The sequence below is a fragment of the Macaca fascicularis genome, chromosome X, assembly GCF_037993035.2.
Source record: "Macaca fascicularis isolate 582-1 chromosome X, T2T-MFA8v1.1".
NCBI lineage: Eukaryota > Metazoa > Chordata > Mammalia > Primates > Cercopithecidae > Macaca > Macaca fascicularis.
Genome location: NC_088395.1, coordinates 37,500,325 through 37,522,574, shown reverse-complemented (window position 1 = coordinate 37,522,574; position 22,250 = coordinate 37,500,325). Strand labels below are relative to the sequence as shown.

At 41.4% G+C, this 22,250-nt stretch overlaps 1 protein-coding gene across 2 annotated transcripts in view; it reads right to left on the bottom strand.

Moving 5' to 3' along the window:
* LANCL3 (LanC like family member 3) overlaps positions 1–3,937 on the bottom strand; it is a 95,504-nt gene extending 91,567 nt beyond the window's left edge. For both annotated transcript variants that reach the window (XM_005593275.5, XM_074029451.1), the window contains exon 1: positions 3,031–3,937. In XM_005593275.5, coding sequence (XP_005593332.1) covers positions 3,031–3,603 — 573 coding nt within the window. In that variant the 5' untranslated portion in view covers positions 3,604–3,937. The remainder of the gene's footprint in view (positions 1–3,030) is intronic.
* Positions 3,938–22,250: the final 18,313 nt, after the last annotated feature.

Sequence of the window (22,250 nt, the reverse complement as noted above, 5' to 3'; positions counted from 1 at the left end):
GAAAATATTGATAAATGGGACACCACTAAAACTGAGTGATATTTGCAAACACACACAAAGCTGGGTATCTAAAAATGTGCCAGGCAGTCTTGGCAATGAACATCAATGAAACCAAAAATGTCTACCCTTATGGAGCTTACATTCTAATTGGCAAAGACATAAATAAACAACTTAAGTAAAACAAATCACTAAAGGGGGATAAGTTGAGGATCGGGTTGCAATTTTAAATAGGGTAGTCAGGAAAGGCCTCAGCGAGGAAGTAAAGACCTATACAAGGCCAGGCACAGTGGCTCATGACTGTCATCCCAGCACTTTAAGAGACTGAGGCGGGCAGATCACTTGAGCCCAGGAGTTCCAGAACAGCATAGGCAATATAGTAAAACTCTGTCTCTACAAAAAATACAAAAAATTAGCCGGGTGTGGTGGCGCATGCCTGTGGTGTCACCTACTTGGGAGGCTGAGGTAGGAGGATCACCTGAGCCCAGGAGGTCGAGGCTACAGTAAGCCATGGTTGCACCACTGCACTGCAGCCTGGGTGACAGACTGAGACCCTGTCTCAAAAAAAAAAAAATATTTTTATGTGTGTGTGTATATATATACACACATACACACCTATACAAGGTCAGAAATCTAGCTATAAATAATTAGAGGGAGTGTTCCAAGTAGAAAGAACCGTAAGAACAAACAGCCTGAGACAGGAAAGTAACTAAAACAGTAACACGGCCAGTGTGGTTGAAGAAGAATGAGCAAGGAGTAGAGTAGGTGTGTAGGAGGCTAGATCATGTGGGGCCTTCTCAGCTATTTTTAAGAATCGTAACTTTAACTGTGAGATGACAAGCCACTGGAGAAAAAGTAATAGGGAGCCACTGCAGTATGCTGAGCAGGGAAATAACATGATGAAAAGTGTCTTTTGAAATATTTGTTTCTTAGGGGTAGATGGAACGGCTCGAGTGGGAGATTCTAGCTCAAAGTATATTGCACCAGTCCCAATATATGGTGATTCATTCATTCAACTCTTTATTAGGTGGCAAAGATGTGCCAAGTAATGTGGGGAGGATCTAAATTAGAGTGTTAACTGAGGGAACTGCCAGAGGAATGTGAATATAAATGACATCGGAGGGGAAGAAACCCAGGTCATACTGACAGATTATTTATAAAGAAATGACACAAATTCGCAATTCAATTTAATCAAGGTTTATGGATCACCTACTGAGGGCAAAGTCCTGTGCTGGCTAGGACTTGCGGGTTGGGGATGGTGTGTAAAACTTGTACTTTCCCCTCAAAGGGCTTCCAGCCTGGCGTGCTTAGCCCCTGCCCTACACCTTTCAAGCCAGAAAGTCTTGAATTGCCACAGCTGCAGCTGGCACTGGAACTAACTGGTTTGCTCAGGTTAAGAGCTGGGCTTTTTTTTTTTTTTTTTTTTTTTCCTTATCCTTGAAGCTTGTTCCATCTCCTGGGAGCAGGGGCCAAAGCACCTCAACTCGATTAGCACAAAAAAAAAAAAAAAAATAGATCTGGTTTGGCAGGAGGGCAGAAGAGAGGTCTTAATAAATGTCTTTGTGGCTCAGTGTTGCAGATTGGCCCAAACCACCAGTTTTTGGGCAGAGTCCTTCTGGTCTGCTTCCACCTGTGTGACCTGGTGGTCACACACTCTTCCCACTCCATTCTGGAGAAAAGGCCTCAAGGCATGGAAAGGGGAAGAGGCAAGATTAAGGAAAACAATTGGAAAAAAATTTTTGAAAATCGCCTGCTGCCAGACTACAAGGTGAGGGGAGCAGATGCAAATACAATGCAAATGATATGTAAATATCTCTGTGGCCTGCTAAAAGGTTTTCTACAACTGGAAGGGCATTTGAATAACTGCTGGCAGCAACAGTGACTCAGAAGCAGAGTAAACGATTTCAAGACAACTTTGTAACATAGATCTTTGCTGCCCAGCTAACACAGTGCACTTTCTTTAGTCATCTTTTTTCTCACTTGAATCAACCTCACCTGCTATTAAAAAAAAAACCTGTCCGCCTCTGTAGAGGTGATCTAAGTTAATTACTCTTTTAAAACACTATATACCTTTAATTTTTCTTCAAACGCCTTTCTCACCTAAATAAAGCCAAGTTAAATGTGTCACTTCCTCCCTAGAACAATACCTGGCTCCAGTGGATTATGAATGAAAGTGCCTCTCAGTTCTAGTCACTATGATCCTTCAGAGTTTTGTTCTTTTTCCTACTCCACAGGAACTGGCATATTCTCTTCTAATAACCACATGCTGATTTCAAAGTGAGTCCAGGAAAAAATACGTATGTGAAAACCAATTCACTTTTAGGAGCCACTGTAAAGTTATTCATCAAGAAAAGCTGCCTGTCAAGAAAGCTGTGGTCTTGCCCATCCTAAGCAAATATGTTTAAGTGAAATAATGCACATGCAACCACAATGGGGTACATTTCCGGGTACATTTCCGTCTACCTTTATGTATTTTTAAAGGGGACACTCCTATCAGATATGCATTTAATAAGAGCCATGGGTTGAACTGAATAGTAAGCAAGACAGTAAACACATCAGACCCACGGCTGAGTAGTTATTCTTGGTTACAGACCCAGGGCTCCAGAAGCAACTTACCTCCACATCGGCCCCGAAAAGTTCCATTACTTTCTAGCACTCTAACATTCGAGGATGCCTCAGCTTTTGACAGCAGAGTCAAAGGAAAGGAAATCCCCTCCATTTCTGAGGTTTTCATCTTACTTGAAAGGGCCACACTGTCATCCCCCAGAAAGCTAACAGGCATCTGGAGTGATGCCACGTTCAGCGTAAAAACACGGACAAAGCGCACAGACGCCGAATCTCAACAAACGAGAGACTGAAAAAGACAGGAAAGAAGACGGACAAAAGCAGGAGACAGACCTCAAGAGACTGACGAAATGCTAGCACCACACAAAGAGTAACAAAGAGATGGAGAACAACCCGGGGCAGTGCTGCCGGAGCCAAGGAGTCCGGGCAAGCGGCGAGCGCCCTCCCGCGGCCGGGGCTACCTCTTACCTCCTGGGCGAGTTTCTGCTTGAGCACCAGCGCGGCACACAGGTAGCCTGCGCGGCCCACGAACAGCTCGTCTGAGCCGCACTCCAGGAAGGAGACCGGCGCGCAGACGGCACACAGAGCCCGGAACTTGCCCAGCGGCTGCACGTAGTCGGACCGGCCCAGGGCGTGGTACACGAGCGTGGCCACGGCGTACACGCCCGCGCCCCCGAGCAGGAAGGCAGCGCGGGTGTCGGCGTCCGGCTCGCCCCACTCCTCAGCGCGGGCGCACGCGTCGATGAGGCGCTTAGCCGAGCGCAGATAGCGTTCCCGGGCGGTGGAGAAGAGCGGGCTCTGCGAGACGTGGTAGAGCATGTAGGCCACTCCGGCCACGCCGCCATAAAGCCCCCCTTGGCAGCCGCTAGCCCCGGCCGTCGCCCCTCGGGCCTCCGCGTCGCCCCCGAGTGGGGGAAGCTCCTGGAGGATGCGCTCGATGGTGGCGGTGACCAAGGGCGCCACCGCCTCCTCACACTGGCCCGCCAGCAGGCTGCCCTGGTAGTCATCGAAGCGATTGGCGAAGCAGCGCTTGGTGTCCATGCTGTTACCCGTGCCCGCTAGTGCGGAGCTGAGGACCGCTTGAAGTCGTGCCCTGCAGCCCCGCACACCACCTCCGGCTCTCTGAGGCACTCGGATGGCGGTGTATGCGGCGGGGAAGGAGCGAGAAGGATGAGACGGGAGGTGACAAGAGGAGGCGGGCAAGGAGCGGATGGCCAAGTGGGGCGCCGGGCTGCCGCGAGGCTCCCGAGTGGCCCGGGCGATCCCGGGGATGCGTATCGTGCGCTCCCCTCTCAGAGGCCGCGCCCTCGCCGAACCCGCCCCCTCCTGCGCCGCCGCAGCTCGGCTGCCTCTCCAAGGGGCCGAGGTGATATCTGGCAGGACCCACGCGGGGCCCGCGCCACTCCTCCCGCTCCGCCCCCGGCTCCTCCCCTCCTGGCGGAAGGCCGAGGACGTGCGGGACACTGATCTGGGACTCTGGGACTCAGCATAGACACACCTGGCGGTAGAGGTGACAGTCTCCAGTCCTTTGTATACTCAAAGTGTGGTCCTTGGGTTAGAAGCATCAACATCACCCAGGAGCATGTTAAAAACGCAGCATCTCAGGCTTCGCTCCAGACCTATTGAATCGAAATCTGAATAGTCAGCAAGATCCCCAGGTGATTCGCGTGCACATTAAAGTTTGAGGAGCCACTGAATTAGGCTAGAGTACCAAGACAAAAGTACCAAGAGTACCAAGACAAAACTAGGCGCCTTCTTTGACGTTTGTATTTCATCTTGGTCGCTTCGGAGTTCTCATTATGAATGTTTCAATCCCAAAGGCTGGGGTATTTGAGCACATCATGTTTAATGCATTAAAACGGTGAAATACCCCATACGGGAACTTTTTTCCCAGTTTTGGTTTTTGTATTGTTTTCTTCGAGTATACAGGAGTAAAAACTCAAAGAACCACACCAGGTTAAGGCAAGGAAGGGGCACTCCCCTCCTGCCATGCGTGCATAGTAAAAGCTCAATACATATCTTGAAGTCATTAACTAGTTAATATTAGGATAAACGCTCTGTGATAATTTAATTAGGCTTTTTATCTCCCCCTTCCCTCCCTTCTTTCCCATGTTTGTTCTCTTCTGCTTTCTTCCCAAGGGTATTATGGAGGTTCTCCTATATGTCCTGAAACCTGAAACCTGGAAATAGATGGATAAATAAGAGGGGCATGATCCTAGACCTCTTGGAGCTTACAATTCAGTAGGAAAAAAAAGAAAATGAACAATTACAAAAGCTAGTGGTCTTTCTTGTGCTCAGCTGTTTGAAATAATTCTGCCTTTCCCAAAGTGTTGACTCTTGAAGACTAAAGAGGTCACGTTTCCCAGAAGTATTTGTATTTTGACAGGGACTATGCAAGACACAAAGGAGTAAGTGGCCCATAGAACAGTTTCTGATACTTTGTGGGGAGAGTAACTATTCCACTTACTTGAAAGGCCAGTTTGGACGCAATTTTTTTTTTTTCCTCAGAAGTGTTAAATGTCACCATGATTGGGAAGCAGAAATTAAATACCCTGCCCCTCCACCCTTACTTAATGTAGTCTGGGAAAGAACCTTAGTTTGCCAACATGACTGCCAGGAGGGACACATCCACATAGTTCAACGACAGTATGGCCATTGTCCCCCTTTGATGCTGCCAAAACGGATTTATTTTTAATAATAATAATAATAATAAAAGTCCACTTTTAAGCAGGGAGCTTGATATGTTAAAGGAAGGAAAGGCATCAAAGAACCAAGAGGGATGTTGAGTTTCTCCTTGAGACGTCCTTCCTCATCCCTCAACCACAACAGGTATTAGAGGTGATTTTTGTCCCCTCAGACAAGGAAACATAAAATAAAGCCTTTACCCGCAGAAATGAAGCCTTATTCCACTTCATTCCTCCACACCCCACTCACCCTTGTCATGAATCTAGAGGCAACTCTTAACTCTGACTCTGATTATTCTTCCAAACACTCCATCCCAGAGGTAGCGGCAGCAACAACAGGGATCTGCTAACTGGCTTCAAAATAGAACTGTATGTAAACGCATCTCCGAGAAAAGGAGCTCTTCTGCTTTTTCCCAGTTGTGTCATCTGTCCATTGCCCCAAAATGCTGTATAAAAAGCAATCACAAAGTCTTTTTTTTTAATTTATTTATTATTATTATACTTTAAGTTGTAGGGTACATGTGCATAACGTGCAGGTTTGTTACATATGTATACTTGTGCCATGTTGGTGTGCTGCACCCATCAACTCGTCATTTACATCAGGTATAACTCCCAATGCAATCCCTCCTCCCTCCCCCCTCCCCATGATAGGCCCCTGTGTGTGATGTCCCCCTTCCTGAGTCCAAGTGATCTCATTGTTCAGTTCCCACCTATGAGTGAGAACATGCGGTGTTTGGTTTTCTGTTCTTGTGATAGTTTGCTAAGAATGATGGTTTCCAGCTGCATCCATGTCCCTACAAAGGACACAAACTCATCCTTTTTGATGGCTGCATAGTATTCCATGGTGTATATGTGCCACATTTTCTTAATCCAGTCTGTCACTGATGGACATTTGGGTTGATTCCAAGTCTTTGCTATTGTGAATAGTGCCGCAATAAACATACGTGTGCATGTGTCTTTATAGCAGCATAATTTATAATCCTTTGGGTATATACCCAGTAATGGGATGGCTGGGTCATATGGTACATCTAGTTCTAGATCCTTGAGGAATCGCCATACTGTTTTCCATAATGGTTGAACTAGTTTACAATCCCACCAACAGTGTAAAAGTGTTCCTATTTCTCCACATCCTCTCCAGCACCTGTTGTTTCCTGACTTTTTAATGATTGCCATTCTAACTGGTGTGAGATGGTATCTCATTGTGGTTTTGATTTGCATTTCTCTGATGGCCAGTGATGATGAGCATTTTTTTTTTTTTTTTTTTTTTGAGATGGAGTCTTGCTCTGTCACCCAGGCTGGAGTGCAGTGGCCAGATCTCAGCTCACTGCAAGCTCCGCCTCCTGGGTTTAACGCCATTCTCTTGCCTCAGCCTCCCGAGTAGCTGGGACTACAGGCACCCGCCACTTCGCCCGGCTAGTTTTTTGTATTTTTTTAGTAGAGACGGGGTTTCACCGTATTAGCCAGGATGGTCTCGATCTCCTGACCTCATGATCCGCCCGTCTCGGCCTCCCAAAGTGCTGGGATTACAGGCTTGAGCCACCGCGCCCGGCTGTTGACTGTATGAATGTCTTCTTTTGAGAAATGTCTGTTCATATCCTTTGCCCACTTTTTGATGGGGTTGTTTGTTTTTTTCTTGTAAATTTGTTTGAGTTCTTTGTAGGTTCTGGATATTAGCCCTTTGTCAGATGAGTAGATTGCAAAAATTTTCTCCCATTCTGTAGGTTGCCTGTTCACTCTGATGGTAGTTTCTTTTGCTGTGCAGAAGCTCTTTAGTTTAATGAGATCCCATTTGTCAATTTTGGCTTTTGCTGCCGTTGCTTTTGGTGTTTTAGACATGAAGTCTTTCCCCATGCCTATGTCCTGAATGGTACTACCTAGGTTTTCCTCTAGGATTTTTATGGTATTAGGTCTAACATTTAAGTCTCTAATCCATCTTGAATTAATTTTCGTATAAGGAGTAAGGAAAGGATCCAGTTTCAGCTTTCTACTTATGGCTAGCCAATTTTCCCAGCACCATTTATTAAATAGGGAATCCTTTCCCCATTTCTTGTTTCTCTCAGGTTTGTCAAAGATCAGATGGCTGTAGATGTGTGGTATTATTTCTGAGGACTCTGTTCTGTTCCATTGGTCTATATCTCTGTTTTGGTACCAGTACCATGCTGTTTTGGTTACTGTAGCCTTGTAGTATAGTTTGAAGTCAGGTAGCGTGATGCCTCCAGCTTTGTTCTTTTGACTTAGGATTGTCTTGGAGATGCGGGCTCTTTTTTGGTTCCATATGAACTTTAAAGCAGTTTTTTCCAATTCTGTGAAGAAACTCATTGGTAGCTTGATGGGGATGGCATTGAATCTGTAAATTACCTTGGGCAGTATGGCCATTTTCACGATATTGATTCTTCCTATCCATGAGCATGGTATGTTCTTCCATTTGTTTGTGTCCTCTTTGATTTCACTGAGCAGTGGTTTGTAGTTCTCCTTGAAGAGGTCCTTTACATCCCTTGTAAGTTGGATTCCTAGGTATTTTATTCTCTTTGAAGCAATTGTGAATGGAAGTTCATTCCCGATTTGGCTCTCTGTTTGTCTGTTACTGGTGTATAAGAATGCTTGTGATTTTTGCACATTAATTTTGTATCCTGAGACTTTGCTGAAGTTGCTTATCAGCTTAAGGAGATTTTGGGCTGAGACAATGGGGTTTTCTAAATATACAATCATGTCATCTGCAAACAGGGACAGTTTGACTTCTTCTTTTCCTAACTGAATACCCTTGATTTCTTTCTCTTGCCTAATTGCCCTAGTCAGAACTTCCAACACTATGTTGAATAGGAGTGGTGAGAGAGGGCATCCCTGTCTTGTGCCAGTTTTCAAAGGGAATTTTTCCAGTTTTTGCCCATTCAGTATGATATTGGCTGTGGGTTTGTCATAAATAGCTCTTATTATTTTGAGGTACGTTCCATCAAGACCGAATTTATTGAGCGTTTTTAGCATGAAGGGCTGTTGAATTTTGTCAAAAGCCTTTTCTGCATCTATTGAGATAATCATGTGGTTCTTGTCTTTGGTTCTGTTTATATGCTGGATTATGTTTATTGATTTGCAAATGTTGAACCAGCCTTGCATCCCAGGGATGAAGCCCACTTGATCATGGTGGATAAGCTTTTTGATGTGTTGCTGAATCCGGTTTGCCAGTATTTTATTGAGGATTTTTGCATCGATGTTCATCAGGGATATTGGTCTAAAATTCTCTTTTTTTGTTGTGTCTCTGCCAGGCTTTGGTATCAGGATGATGTTGGCCTCATAAAATGAGTTAGGGAGGATTCCCTCTTTTTCTATTGATTGGAATAGTTTCAGAAGGAATGGTACCAACTCCTCCTTGTACCTCTGGTAGAATTCAGCTGTGAATCCATCTGGTCCTGGACTATTTTTGGTTGGTAGGCTATTAATTATTGCCTCAATTTCAGAGCCTGCTATTGGTCTATTCAGGGATTCAACTTCTTCCTGGTTTAGTCTTGGAAGAGTGTAAGTGTCCAGGAAATTATCCATTTCTTCTAGATTTTCCAGTTTATTTGCGTAGAGGTGTTTATAGTATTCTCTGATGGTAGTTTGTATTTCTGTGGGGTCGGTGGTGATATCCCCTTTATCATTTTTAATTGCGTCGATTTGATTCTTCTCTCTTTTCTTCTTTATTAGTCTTGCTAGTGGTCTGTCAATTTTGTTGATCTTTTCAAAAAACCAACTCCTGGATTCATTGATTTTTTGGAGAGTTTTTTGTGTCTCTATCTCCTTCAGTTCTGCTCTGATCTTAGTTATTTCTTGCCTTCTGCTAGCTTTCGAATGTGTTTGCTCTTGCTTCTCTAGTTCTTTTAATTGCGATGTTAGAGTGTCAATTTTAGATCTTTCCTGCTTTCTCTTGTGGGCATTTAGTGCTATAAATTTCCCTCTACACACTGCTTTAAATGTGTCCCAGAGATTCTGGTATGTTGTCTCTTTGTTCTCATTGGTTTCAAAGAACATCTTTATTTCTGCCTTCATTTCGTTATGTACCCAGTAGTCATTCAGGAGCAGGTTGTTCAGTTTCCATGTAGTTGAGCGGTTTTGATTGAGTTTCTTAGTCCTGAGTTCTAGTTTGATTGCACTGTGGTCTGAGAGACAGTTTGTTATAATTTCTGTTCTTGTACATTTGCTGAGGAGTGCTTTACTTCCAATTACGTGGTCGATTTTGGAGTAAGTACGATGTGGTGCTGAGAAGAATGTATATTCTGTTGATTTGGGGTGGAGAGTTCTATAGATGTCTATTAGGTCTGCTTGCTGCAGAGATGAGTTCAATTCCTGGATATCCTTGTTAACTTTCTGTCTCGTTGATCTGTCTAATGTTGACAGTGGAGTGTTGAAGTCTCCCATTATTATTGTATGGGAGTCTAAGTCTCTTTGTAAGTCTCTAAGGACTTGCTTGATGAATCTGGGTGCTCCTGTATTGGGTGCATATATATTTAGGATAGTTAGCTCTTCCTGTTGAATTGATCCCTTTACCATTATGTAATGGCCTTCTTTGTCTCTTTTGATCTTTGATGGTTTAAAGTCTGTTTTATCAGAGACTAGTATTGCAACCCCCGCTTTTTTTTGTTCTCCATTTGCTTGGTAAATCTTCCTCCATCCCTTTATTTTGAGCCTATGTATGTCTCTGCGTGTGAGATGGGTCTCCTGAATACAGCAGACTGATGGGTCTTGACTCTTTATCCAGTTTGCCAGTCTGTGTCTTTTAATTGGAGCATTTAGTCCATTTACATTTAAGGTTAAGATTGTTATGTGTGAACTTGATCCTGCCATTATGATATTAACTGGTTATTTTGCTCGTTAGTTGATGCAGTTTCTTCCTAGCCTCGATGGTCTTTACATTTTGGCATGTTTTTGCAATGGCTGGTACCGGTTGTTCCTTTCCATGTTTAGTGCTTCCTTCAAGGTCTCTTGTAAGGCAGGCCTACTGGTGACAAAATCTCTAAGCATTTGCTTATCTGTAAAGGATTTTATTTCTCCTTCACTTATGAAACTTAGTTTGGCTGGATATGAAATTCTGGGTTTAAAATTCTTTTCTTTAAGAATGTTGAATATTGGCCCCCACTCTCTTCTGGCTTGGAGAGTTTCTGCCGAGAGATCTGCTGTTAGTCTGATGGGCTTCCCTTTGTGGGTAACCCGACCTTTCTCTCTGGCTGCCCTTAAGATTTTTTCCTTCATTTCAACTTTGGTGAATCTGGCAATTATGTGTCTTGGAGTTGCTCTTCTCGAGGAGTATCTTTGTGGCGTTCTCTGTATTTCCTGGATTTGAATGTTGGCCTGCCCTACTAGGTTGGGGAAGTTCTCCTGGATGATATCCTGAAGAGTGTTTTCCAACTTGGTTCCATTTTCCCCTCACTTTCAGGCACCCCAATCAGACGTAGATTTGGTCTTTGTACATAATCCCATACTTCTTGCAGGCTTTGTTCATTTCTTTTTCTTCTTTTTTCTTTTGGTTTCTCTTCTCACTTCATTTCATTCATTTGATCCTCAATCGCAGATACTCTTTCTTCCAGTTGATCGAGTCGGTTACTGAAGCTTGTGCATTTGTCACGTATTTCTCATGTCATGGTTTTCATCTCTTTCATTTCGTTTAGGACCTTCTCTGCATTAATTACTCTAGCCATCAATTCTTCCACTTTTTTTTCAAGATTTTTAGTTTCTTTGCACTGGGTACGTAATTCCTCCTTTAGCTCTGAGAAATCTGATGGACTGAAGCCTTCTTCTCTCATCTCGTCAAAGTCATTCTCTGTCCAGCTTTGATCCGTTGCTGGTGATGAGCTGCGCTCCTTTGCCAGGGGAGATGCGCTCTTATTTTTTGAATTTCCAGCTTTTCTGCCCTGCTTTTTCCCCATCTTTGTGGTTTTATCTGCCTCTGGTCTTTGATGATGGTGATGTACTGATGGGGTTTTGGTGTAGGTGTCCTTCCTGTTTGATAGTTTTCCTTCTAACAGTCAGGACCCTCAGCTGTAGGTCTGTTGGAGATCGCTTGAGGTCCACTCCAGACCCTGTTTGCCTGGGTATCAGCAGCAGAGGCTGCAGAAGATAGAATATTTCTGAACAGCGAGTGTACCTGTCTGATTCTTGCTTTGGAAGCTTCCTCTCAGGGGTGTACTCCACCCTGTGAGGTGTGGGGTGTCAGACTGCCCCTAGTGGGGGATTCTCCCAGTTAGGCTACTCAGGGGTCAGGGACCCACTTGAGCAGGGAGTCTGTCCCTTCTCAGATCTCAACCTCCGTGTTGGGAGATCCACTGCTCTCTTCAAAGCTGTCAGACAGAGTCGTTTGCGTCTGCAGAGGTTTCGGCTGCGTTTGTTATTGCCCTGTCCCCAGAGGTGGAGTCTACAGAGACAGGCAGGTTTCCTTGAGCTGCTGTGAGCTCCACCCAGTTCGAGCTTCCCAGCAGCTTTGTTTACCTACTTAAGCCTCAGCAATGGCGGGCGCCCCTCCCCCAGCCTCGCTGCTGCCTTGCCGGTAGATCACAGACTGCTGTGCTAGCAATGAGGGAGGCTCCGTGGGTATGGGACCCTCCCGGCCAGGTGTGGGATATGATCTCCTGGTGTGCCTGTTTGCTTAAAGCGCAGTATTGGGGTGGGAGTTACCCGATTTCCCAGGTGTTGTGTGTCTCAGTTCCCCTGGCTAGGAAAAGGGATTCCCTTCCCCCTTGCGCTTCCCAGGTGAGGCAATGCCTCGCCCTGCTTCAGCTCTCGCTGGTCGGGCTGCAGCAGCTGACCAGCACCGATCGTCCGGCACTCCCCAGTGAGATGAACCTAGTACCTCAGTTGAAAATGCAGAAATCACCGGTCTTCTGTGTCGCTCGCGCTGGGAGTTGGAGACTGGAGCTGTTCCTATTCGGCCATCTTGCTCTGCCCCCAGCAATCACAAAATCTTATAGCACATGACAGTAAGTTTACTGTTCATGCATCTGGGATCTTGGCTGGGCTCATTCAGGTGTCTGGAGGTCGGTTGGGTCATGCTTGGGGAGACTGAGGTGACTGGGCTGCGACCCATGTCTCTTGTCTTTTAGCTGACCAACACAGCATGCTTGCATGGCAATGGCAGAGGGGCTAAAGCAAAAGGAGAGACATGCAAGACTTCTGAGGGTCTAGTCTCAGGACCACACACTCTTTTCTGCCTTCGTCTATTGGCAAATCACATGAGGAAATATAAGGTGTTTTTGTTGAACTTCAAAGTTGCATGACAAAGAGTATGGATACAGGGTAGCGTGAAGTATTAGTGTTCTTTGAAACCCCACCTCTAGTTGTCCTATACTTAATTTGCATGCAGCGTTATTTATTTTAATACCATTACTCCACTAGAATATACTCTCCGTGAGGGTAGGGCTTTTTCTTGCATTTATTTACTGATATGCAAGAGCCTAGAATACTCTCTGACTATACTACAACTACTACTACTACTATCACTACTACCTGTAGTAGATATTTACTAAACGTTTATGAAATAATGAATGAATTACCATGAGAGTGCCATGAGAGACTTAAGGTACCCTGAAGTATAGAATACAGAGTGAGGCCTTTTTTCAAACCTTAACCTGACATGTCTAAACTCCTCCTATATTCTTGGATCCTTTTCCTATTGTGAGCACAAAATGTAAACATTCTGCAGTTTCTGCTCTTGTCTGTTTCTCTACAAGATATGGTGACCTCTATACTTTATCTTGAATTCAGGGCCTTCACACATTCTACTTTTGCTAACTAACCCTCTGTGGCAGCTTATATTTTTCCAATATGGCCACAACAATATCTCCTAGGCCACATGTTCCTCTACAATCCATGTGACCTTGACATTCCTCTCATCAGGAGGGAGGTACATGTAACCTCTTCTGAACTCTGGGTGGGCTGATATCTCATTTGTGACAAATAGAATGTGATGGAAATAACACGGTATGGCATCCAAGGCTAAATTATAAAAAGTAATGCAGCTTCCATCTTAAATGTTGCAGCACTCACATTTGGAGCCTTGGGCTACCTTGTAAGAATCTGACTACCCTGAAGCTGCCTTATCGGGAGGAAGCCCAGACAACATGAAGAGGTCACTTGGAAGTGCTTGGATTGACAGGCCGAGGACAGCATCAACTGACAGCTATGTAAGTGAACCACTTTGGATATATCAAGTCCAGTCAAGCCTTCAGATTACCACCATCCTAAACTCTTCCAGAATTCCTGACCCAAAAAATTACAAACAAAAATATAGTTGTTATAAGCCTCTAAGTTTTAGGATAATGTGTTATGGAGCAAGGTAACTGGAATGTCCTGCTAGCTTCCCATAATCCGATGCTATGGAAGTCCCCTCTAATCAACAGTCTACACTCAACAGGGCAATGAGCAGTTAGGAAGATAAATATTTCAGAGAAATCTGGAAGACAGAGAAGTATGCAGGCACCCGAAAAGATGTGTTCTGAAATAACAATTCCAGTTGGATTCTTTAAAAGTAGTGATGACCCCACAAGAAATATGCAGTCTATACAAAATCTTGCCAAGGCCATTTATTTTACCATTATCTGCAAGATTTGTCCTGATAGTCACAGAATTTCTAGCAGCATTTGCTGACAGGCAGCTCCCAACACATGTTTCTGAGATCTTGCTGAATTGCTCAGTTCCCAGTTCTTCTTCAGTATGTCCTTATTATGCAGATTATGCAAAACTATGGATGGAAGAGAGTATTAGTGGGTTCATCAAGGAAATCGCATAAAAATTATGCAAAACTATCCAGAAAAGAGAGTATTAAAATCAGGGTTTCTCTTATGCAAATTATTACTCTCTATGGGTGAATATGAAAAAAATCAGTAATTGTATAACTGTCAAACCTTACCAATTAAGGTTTAATACATTTTGTGGGTAATGCATCCTAGAAATGCTTTCAAAAGATTTTCCAAAGTTTTGCTCAAAGGGTGCATCCTAGAAATGCTTGAGATAACTGAATAGTGCTTTGTTCATTCCTTATAGTGTATCCTCTGTGGAGACTCATCCCTACTTTATTAAATTTACAACATAATTGGAAATTTTCCCTAATTCTGCTCTTTGCTTTGCAGTTTTCTCTCCTTGAAATCCTCTTCAAAAAATTACCTCATGGCTTGCCTCTTCACCTCTCTCTCAATGAGGTTGTCTCCAACTTATTATTTTAAAGTTATTACCCTTCCACCAACCATTAGTATCTAACGACTATATATTTTACTTATTTATTTTGTTTCCCATCTATCTCTCTCCACTAAAATTTAACCCCCAGAAGAACAGGAAATTTTGTCTGTGTTGTTTCCTCTTGTATGCTCAGCATCTAGATCAATGCCTGACACATGATATGTGCTCAGTTGATATTTATTGATGTCTGTGATGCTCTTCATAATGTCAAAATTTTCTATCCATCCATGGCTGAGTTTTGCTGTCTTTTAGCTGGCTAACCCCAGCATGCTTGCATGGCAATGGCAGAGGGGCTAAAGCAAAAGCAGAGACATGCAAGACTTCTGAGGGTCTAGTCTAAGGACTGCACACTCTTTTCTGCCTTAGTCTATTAGCAAATCACATGAGGAAATATAAGGTGTTTTTGTTGAATGTCAAAGTTGCATGACAACGGGTATGAATACAGGATAGGGTGAAGTATTAGGGTTCTTTGAAGCCCCACCGCTAATTGTCTTATACTTAATTTGCATGCAGCATTATTTATTTTAATCTCATTACTCCACTAGAATAATTTCCTGACCAGTTGCTTGATTATACACCTCTGCCAAAAGCAGCCACAGAAATGTGCATTCTAACATAGGATTTGATTCTCTTTATTGTCTTTTTTTCCCTCTACTTCCAGTTTTATCAATTTAGGGCACTTCGTTAGCCATTATAGGCTAATCATGATCGCCAGTACATGTGTAATCCCAGAATTAAAAGCCATCTGAAATAAGCAAGCAAATTGGCCCTCGCCACTCCACCTGAAGGAGGGGCAGCCAAGTTTGATTAGGTCACATTGGCCGAGAATGAGCAATGGCCCACACCCGAGCTTCCTGGATATGAAGAAAGTATATGTCAATTATACCTTTGGGTATTACAATGTGTGTGTATGGATGAGTGATTTGAATGACTTATAATAAAACATTGCTGTATGGGACACTGCTAAAACAGGTATTCCTCCCTTGTAAACTAATGCATCTGTGTAAGGTACATTAAATTGGCAAGTGGGGATGTATGTGTTCCTTTAGGTAGAGTGAATTATTTAACTGGAAACGTTTAACAGCTTCCTACATGTGGTCATTTCTAAGGTTTTCACCAGCATTCAGAAGGATAGGAGGAAAAGAGTAATTTTAAATTCCTATGGTGGTATAGTTCAATGGCTATTAAATAACCCAACAATAGCCTAGTGTTGATAATGCATTAACACATCTGCTTTTTGTCTTATGGTACACTAATATTTTTCACTTGTACATTCACAGTTCTCCTTATTGTAAGAAGTTCCAATGTCAACAACATAAGGTAGAAGTAATTCTCATATACAATTTTTAGACATATGCATGAATGCAAATGGTGGTATTTAAAGAGCAGATATGTTCCAAATAATTCATATAGATTTTGAGTCTGGAATGGCCATGGTCACACTTAGCGAGCTGTTCTCAATATGACATGACTGCTCAACAGGACTTGACCCAGCATTCTCATGAGATACAGTAAGAGGCGATAACCAGAAAAACACAGGGTCTCAGTCCATAATCCAAAAGGTAGACAAACAAATTACCAAATGATTAAATGGAGCTAACTGCTTTAGGATGGCAAGGATTAACAGAATCATGGAGCTGGAGATCATCTCCAAGAGATCATCTGTTTATGCCTTTCCTTTAACAATAAGGAAACCAAGGTCCATGGAAATCATACAACAGGGAATCGCTGAAAGGTTGTTAAAAGGAGAGTCATGGGATCACATCTGTGCTTTAAAAAGATCAGTTTTCTTGAAAATTAGAGAACATATTTGAAAGGAGGATAATATGTCAAAGTGGTAAGTAGAATAATCAAGAAATGAGGAAATCTGAACTAGGGCAATAGCAGGAAGGGTGGCGAGACTTGAAAGAAGTCAAGAGATCTGAAGCGAGCAGGTTTACAGGGTTTTATGAGCAACTGGCTGTGGGAGTAAAGGAGGATAAAAGTCAAAGATTATGGCTGGTTTCTTCTCTGGACAATTGGGCCAACAAAAGTACTATCCACCATGCCAAAGAATACATTCAGTGGAATAGATATGAGGCATAAAGAAGAAGGAAAATAGCTAATTCAGTTTTAAAACCTGAGTGTGGCTTTACAGTCTCATGATGTAAAAAGAGAAACAATAAGGCAATAAAATGTTAACAATATGTCCTGAAGGTTAAAAATTCAGTACAACTAATTAAAGGAGGTTGATAGAGGTGAGCTTTGGAAATTGGTTAATATAGGGATAGTACGGATAAAGGCATGTAGCTAGACTTCAGAATGAGGAAGCTTGACCACCCAGCTTTAATGGCCTTCTACTATCAGCAACATCTTGAGTTTATTTGGAGAAACCACCATTCCCCATTCCTAGAACATGTGCTTTAAAAGAAGCTACACCATTCCATGTCCCCAAGCGGGAGCATATATCCCAGGTCTGCCCAAGGAGAAACAATCTTGAGCTTTCTTGGCTAAAACCATTGGGAAAGCTAAGATTGCTAATGTAGGATTAAACCTACAGCTACTGCTGGCCCTCTTATGACTGCAAGGAGAAAGCACACTGAGGATAAAACCACACACAGGAAAGCAGAACTGAGTAATAAAAAAAAGTATGACATGCTATAACAAGATGTCTTAGAATAAAAAAGAAAAAGAAAATAATAAACCAATAAAACAAAAATTATAATAAAAAAAGAAAAAAAAAGTATGACAAAAAGTGTGACCCATGACATTATTAAAATGCCTGCATCTGGCCTTACCTGAAAGACTCTTCAACTATGGAACCCAGTACATTCCTTATTTTACTTAAATGGGGCTCTGTCACTTGCAAAAGAAGGAGACCTGGAATAATTCAGGGTTTTTTTGTCCATTTGAAGTAGTTTGCTGTGATTCCATTAGAGAAGCTAGGTAGGCATGGATGGGAGCAAGAAAAAATATTTGCTGAAGTCACATTTGAGAGGATTGTTGACAACAGAGAATTCTATGAGCCTGTAAGCAATGAACGAGTGGAGGTATTGAAATGAGACTTGATGTCAAATTCCTGCTCCACCAAACCTCACTGTGTGACCTCGGGAAAGTTATTTAACCTTCCTAAGCCTTGGTTCTCTCATCTCTAAATTGCTAAAGACAATGGAATCTTTCTCAAAGCATGGTTAGGATAATGCCTATAAAGGGTTTAACTTGATGTCTAGCTCTGAATAAATGTTAGCATTTGTCCAAAATCATTATTATTCTGTGTGGAGTTGCTTTGAGAAGTGGATTATCACTGCCTGCTTGCCGCCTAACCTCTTGCATCTTCCTCTTTTTCTAAGTTGGTTCTCCATAGAAAAGATTCACAGGTTTTTGGTTTGTTTGTTTTGCTTATTCTTTCTCAATGATTCCTAAATAAAATATGTTCCGTTTACAAGCCTAGCAATTTTTTTTAGGGTGACAAATTCAACTTCTAAGGTGAAAAAAGAAATCATGTTGTATTTTTCAGCTTTTATGTGATCACTGGTAATAAAGATTCAAGTTGACAAATTCTGTTGCTGATGCATGAGACAGAATAAAGTTAATCTTTTCAAGGCTATCTTGTTCTGCGGCAGTAAAAGTAAACAGGAAAGCAAAAGCATGTGACAGAAAGCTATGTGGGTAAGCAGATCTGCAAAGAGAGGATAAGCAGACAACATCTGAGGGGGGACTCTTAGTTGTTTTCAATCTTTTAAGTTCCACAGAAGTTTCCCATAGTTTATCTTTACCAAGCTCTCACAACTTTGGGGGAAAAAACCTCTGCAAGGTGTCCTTGGATATTTAGTTATTTGAGCTGCTTCTGGAAAGACTGAACAAGAAATTTGGTTTATTTTTGGCTAGAAGGTATACAAACCAAGCTTAGTTTAAAAAGAAAATGAGTGAATTCAGTTTCTAATTATATTTTCTCTTTCAATTAAGATATTCCAGAAAATTATTAATAGTATATTTCTGTGTGTCATCCAAATGGGTGGCTTACTCATATTTACTTGAAATTCACAATTACAACCTCCATATAACTCAATCTCCAGGCCACCACTACTCAGTAAAATTGGTTTTTATTTAGATAGTGACATTCAGCACTCCCCCCACCTTTTTTGGTCAAGAAACTGCACAGTTAGATTTTGAGTTTTGCATGAGACATACAAAATTTGAATTCAAACATCAGAGTACTAGTGATGCAGAAGTGGTAAGTAGGTCAGTACATGTAAATGGTGATTGTAAAGGCATTCAAAAGATCGAGTCTTTTAAAAAAGGGAACCTGGAGATAAGTCAATGGAATAGAACATCGTAACAGTCTAATAGGCTCCTGCTTCCAGAAAAATGTCATGGAAGAGTAAATAAATTTATTTTCTCTCAATATTTATTTTTAAAACTGAGGTCTATTATCTCTTCTAATGGTTTTATTTCATTTCCCAAATGATTAGATATAATCCAAATGATTAAATATAAATAAAGTGAGACCATTTATTTAATACAAGCCGATTCTTGTTTCTGATACAGGCTAAGTACACAACCCAAAAAAGAGAGATGTGGAGTGTGAGGCTAGCTAACAGGTTACTATTCAGACATCTCCTCTGTTTTTCCCTATTAACCAAAACAGCATGAGGCCCATTATTTTCCTATGGGTGAAACAAAAAATAAAGAGGAGGATTTTCTTTCCTGGGAATTATATTTGTATATATTCTCATTATTATTTTAAAGTTCCTCTTTTATATAACATATTTGGGAGAAAAAATGTGCTGAATCTTAGATTTATATACTCCTAGATTTGTAAAGTTTTAAAGTATCATATTATCTACCACTCAAAGCATGGATCTCTTTGTATCCATTAGGATTAGATTTAGCTGCATCAAAAATAAAAATGCAAAAAAATTGTAAGCACGATAGAAGTTTATTTATCTCTCCTATTAAAAAAGCCCAAGGTACAGAGAGTGACATAATAAAATGGCAAAATGGGAAGCATTAGATCCTCTTTCCTCCCATGGAGACAGATTTGGCAATAAAACATGGACTAACTCCCTCTGTGAGAAATCCAAACACTAGTTAAGGGGCTTTTGCATGCCAGACAAGTACAAAGCCAGTCACATCCAGGCCTATATGAAAATTCATGGCACTCATGCTATAATCTCTCCCCCAATAGAGTGCCATATGCTTGGGAGAAAACGCCCAGCTTCTAGTTTCTAGCTTCTAGTTTCTGGAAAGGGAAATAAAAGACTGTGCTGTACTTCTAATGTTTTTACTTTCCAGGGGCTGGATGAGGAACTGACTTTTGCCCACCTGTCTGGGAGCACTAACAGGAGCAGGCACATTCTTGATACCTGGGGGGCCCTGATAACAAAAGAGAGCTGTGCATCGTGCTGCTGCTACCCAGGACTCATGGTACAGCAGACAGAGGTCAATAGAGGTTGGCAGTTTCTTCTTCAGGGAGAAATAGAACAGTAGTAGAGCATGTGTTCAACATCTGGTTTTTCGTGGGGCTGCCTGAGGTACCGGTTTCTGTCTAGCTTGATGTGGGGAGCTGATAGAACCCAGCATACTTTAGATACCTGGGGTTCCACTAAAAGTGAAAAAGGGCTAGGCTGTATGGTCATGTTTCTGCTTCAGATGACCCATGGTGAAACAAAAAGACACAGAAGGAGCAAGAGATTACAAGCTCCTCAAAACAAGAAACTGGCAAATCCCTCTAATTAGGAGTCTGCGCACATGTCTAGAGAAGACACATTCAAAGAAAAGACTTGAGAGGCCCCCAGAATCTCTAGCCAGGCTTATTAGTTAAGATCTTTCCATGTATAAAGCTAATCCTTAAAGACTGGGAGAGGTGGCTGATTTTTCAAATACCCAGATACCAACACAAAATCACAAAAAGTACAAGACACAAGGAAAAATGGCCCAATGGAAAAAAAAAAAAAAAAGAACAAAATAAATCTCCAGAAATTGACCTTAAAGAAACAGAGAGATATGAATTACCTAAAAGTGAATTCAAAATACCTGTCATGAAGATTTTTAATGAGCTCAGGAAAATGATGCATGAACACAATGACATTTCAAAGTAGAGAGAATTTAAAAAAAAAAAAAAAAAGAATGAAGCAGAAATTTCTGGAGCTAAAGAATGCAATAACTACAATGATAGAAAAAAGTCTCTAGAAGGGCTCAACAGCTGACTTGATCAGGCAGAAAAAAAGGATCAGTGCACTCAAAAATGGGTAATCTAAAATTATGCAATAAGAGGAACAAAAAGAAAAATGAATGAAAAAGAATGAACAATATCTAAGGGTCTTATGGGGCACTATCAAACAGACCACTGTATGCATTATGGAAGTTGCAGAGGGGAAAGAGAAAGAGAAAAAAAACCAATTTATTTAAAAATTAATTGCCCCAAACTTCCCAAATCTGGGGAAGAAAAAAGACATCTAGATTCTAGAAGCCAATGGATCCCAAAAAAGATGAATACAAAGAAATCCATGTAAGATACATTATAATTAAATTGTCAATGTCAAAGACAGAGAATTTTTAAAGCAAGAGAAAAGCGGTTTGTCCCACATAAGTGAACCTCAATAAGACTCAGAGGATTTCTCGGTAGAAACCTTGCTGACCAGAAGGAGTCGGATGATATACGTACAAAGTGCTGAATGGGGAAAAAAAAAAAACAAAAAACCTTGCCAACCAAAATACTATACTTAGCAAAACGTTTCTTCAAAAATGAAGGAGAGCTAAAGACATTCCAAAATAAACAAAAGCTGAGAGAGTTCATCCCCACTATACCTGCCTTACAAGAAATGCTAAATGGATTCATTAAAGTTGAAATAAAAAATGCCAAGCAGCAAAATGAAAGCATATAAAAGTATAAAGCTGTCTGGTACAGGTGAATATAGATAAATACAGAATATTATAATACTGTATTGGTGGTGCACAAATCACTTTTAATTGGAAGACAGAAGTAACAAAGTATAAAAATAACTATAACTATAAAATATATTAATGAATAAAAATATTTAAACAAAATAAGATTCAACTATATGCTTTCTACAAGAGACCTACTTTATATTTAAAGACCCACATAGGCTGAAAGTGAAAGGATGGAGAAAAGATATTTCATACAAAATATTATAAAAATGAAAACACAACATACCAAAACTTACGGGATGCAGCAAAAGCAATACTAAGAGATGCTAAAAGAAAAACTATAGCTGAATTAAATTTAAAAGAGTTTAATTGAGCAAAGAACTATTTGCAAATTGGGCAGTCTCCTAAGCCAGAGTAGGTTCAGAGACTCCAGCACAGCCAGGTGGTAGAAGAAGATTTATGGACAGAGAAAGGAAAGTGACATACAGAAAACCAAAGTGAGGTACAGAAACAATCAGATTGGTTACAGCTCATAGTTTGCCTTATTTGAACATGATTTGAACAGTTGGCCAGGTTTGACTGGCCAAAACTTGGTGATCAGCAGAAAAGTAGGCTACGGTCTGTACACAACTCCATTTAGGCTATACTTTATGATGTACAGAGAAACCTTTAGGCTGAACTTAAAATATATAAGGAGGCAGCTTTAGGATAAACTTGAGTTAATAGAGACAAGTTGATAATAATACATGCCTGCATTAAAAATGAAGAAATATCTCAAATAAGCAATATCACTCTACACCTAAAGGGATTAGAAAAAGAAGGACAAACTAAGCCCAAAGTTAGCATAAAGAAGGAAATAACAGACCAGGAATACATAAAATAGAGAATAAAAACAATAGAAAATATCAATTAAAAAAGATTTGGTGTTTTTAAAAG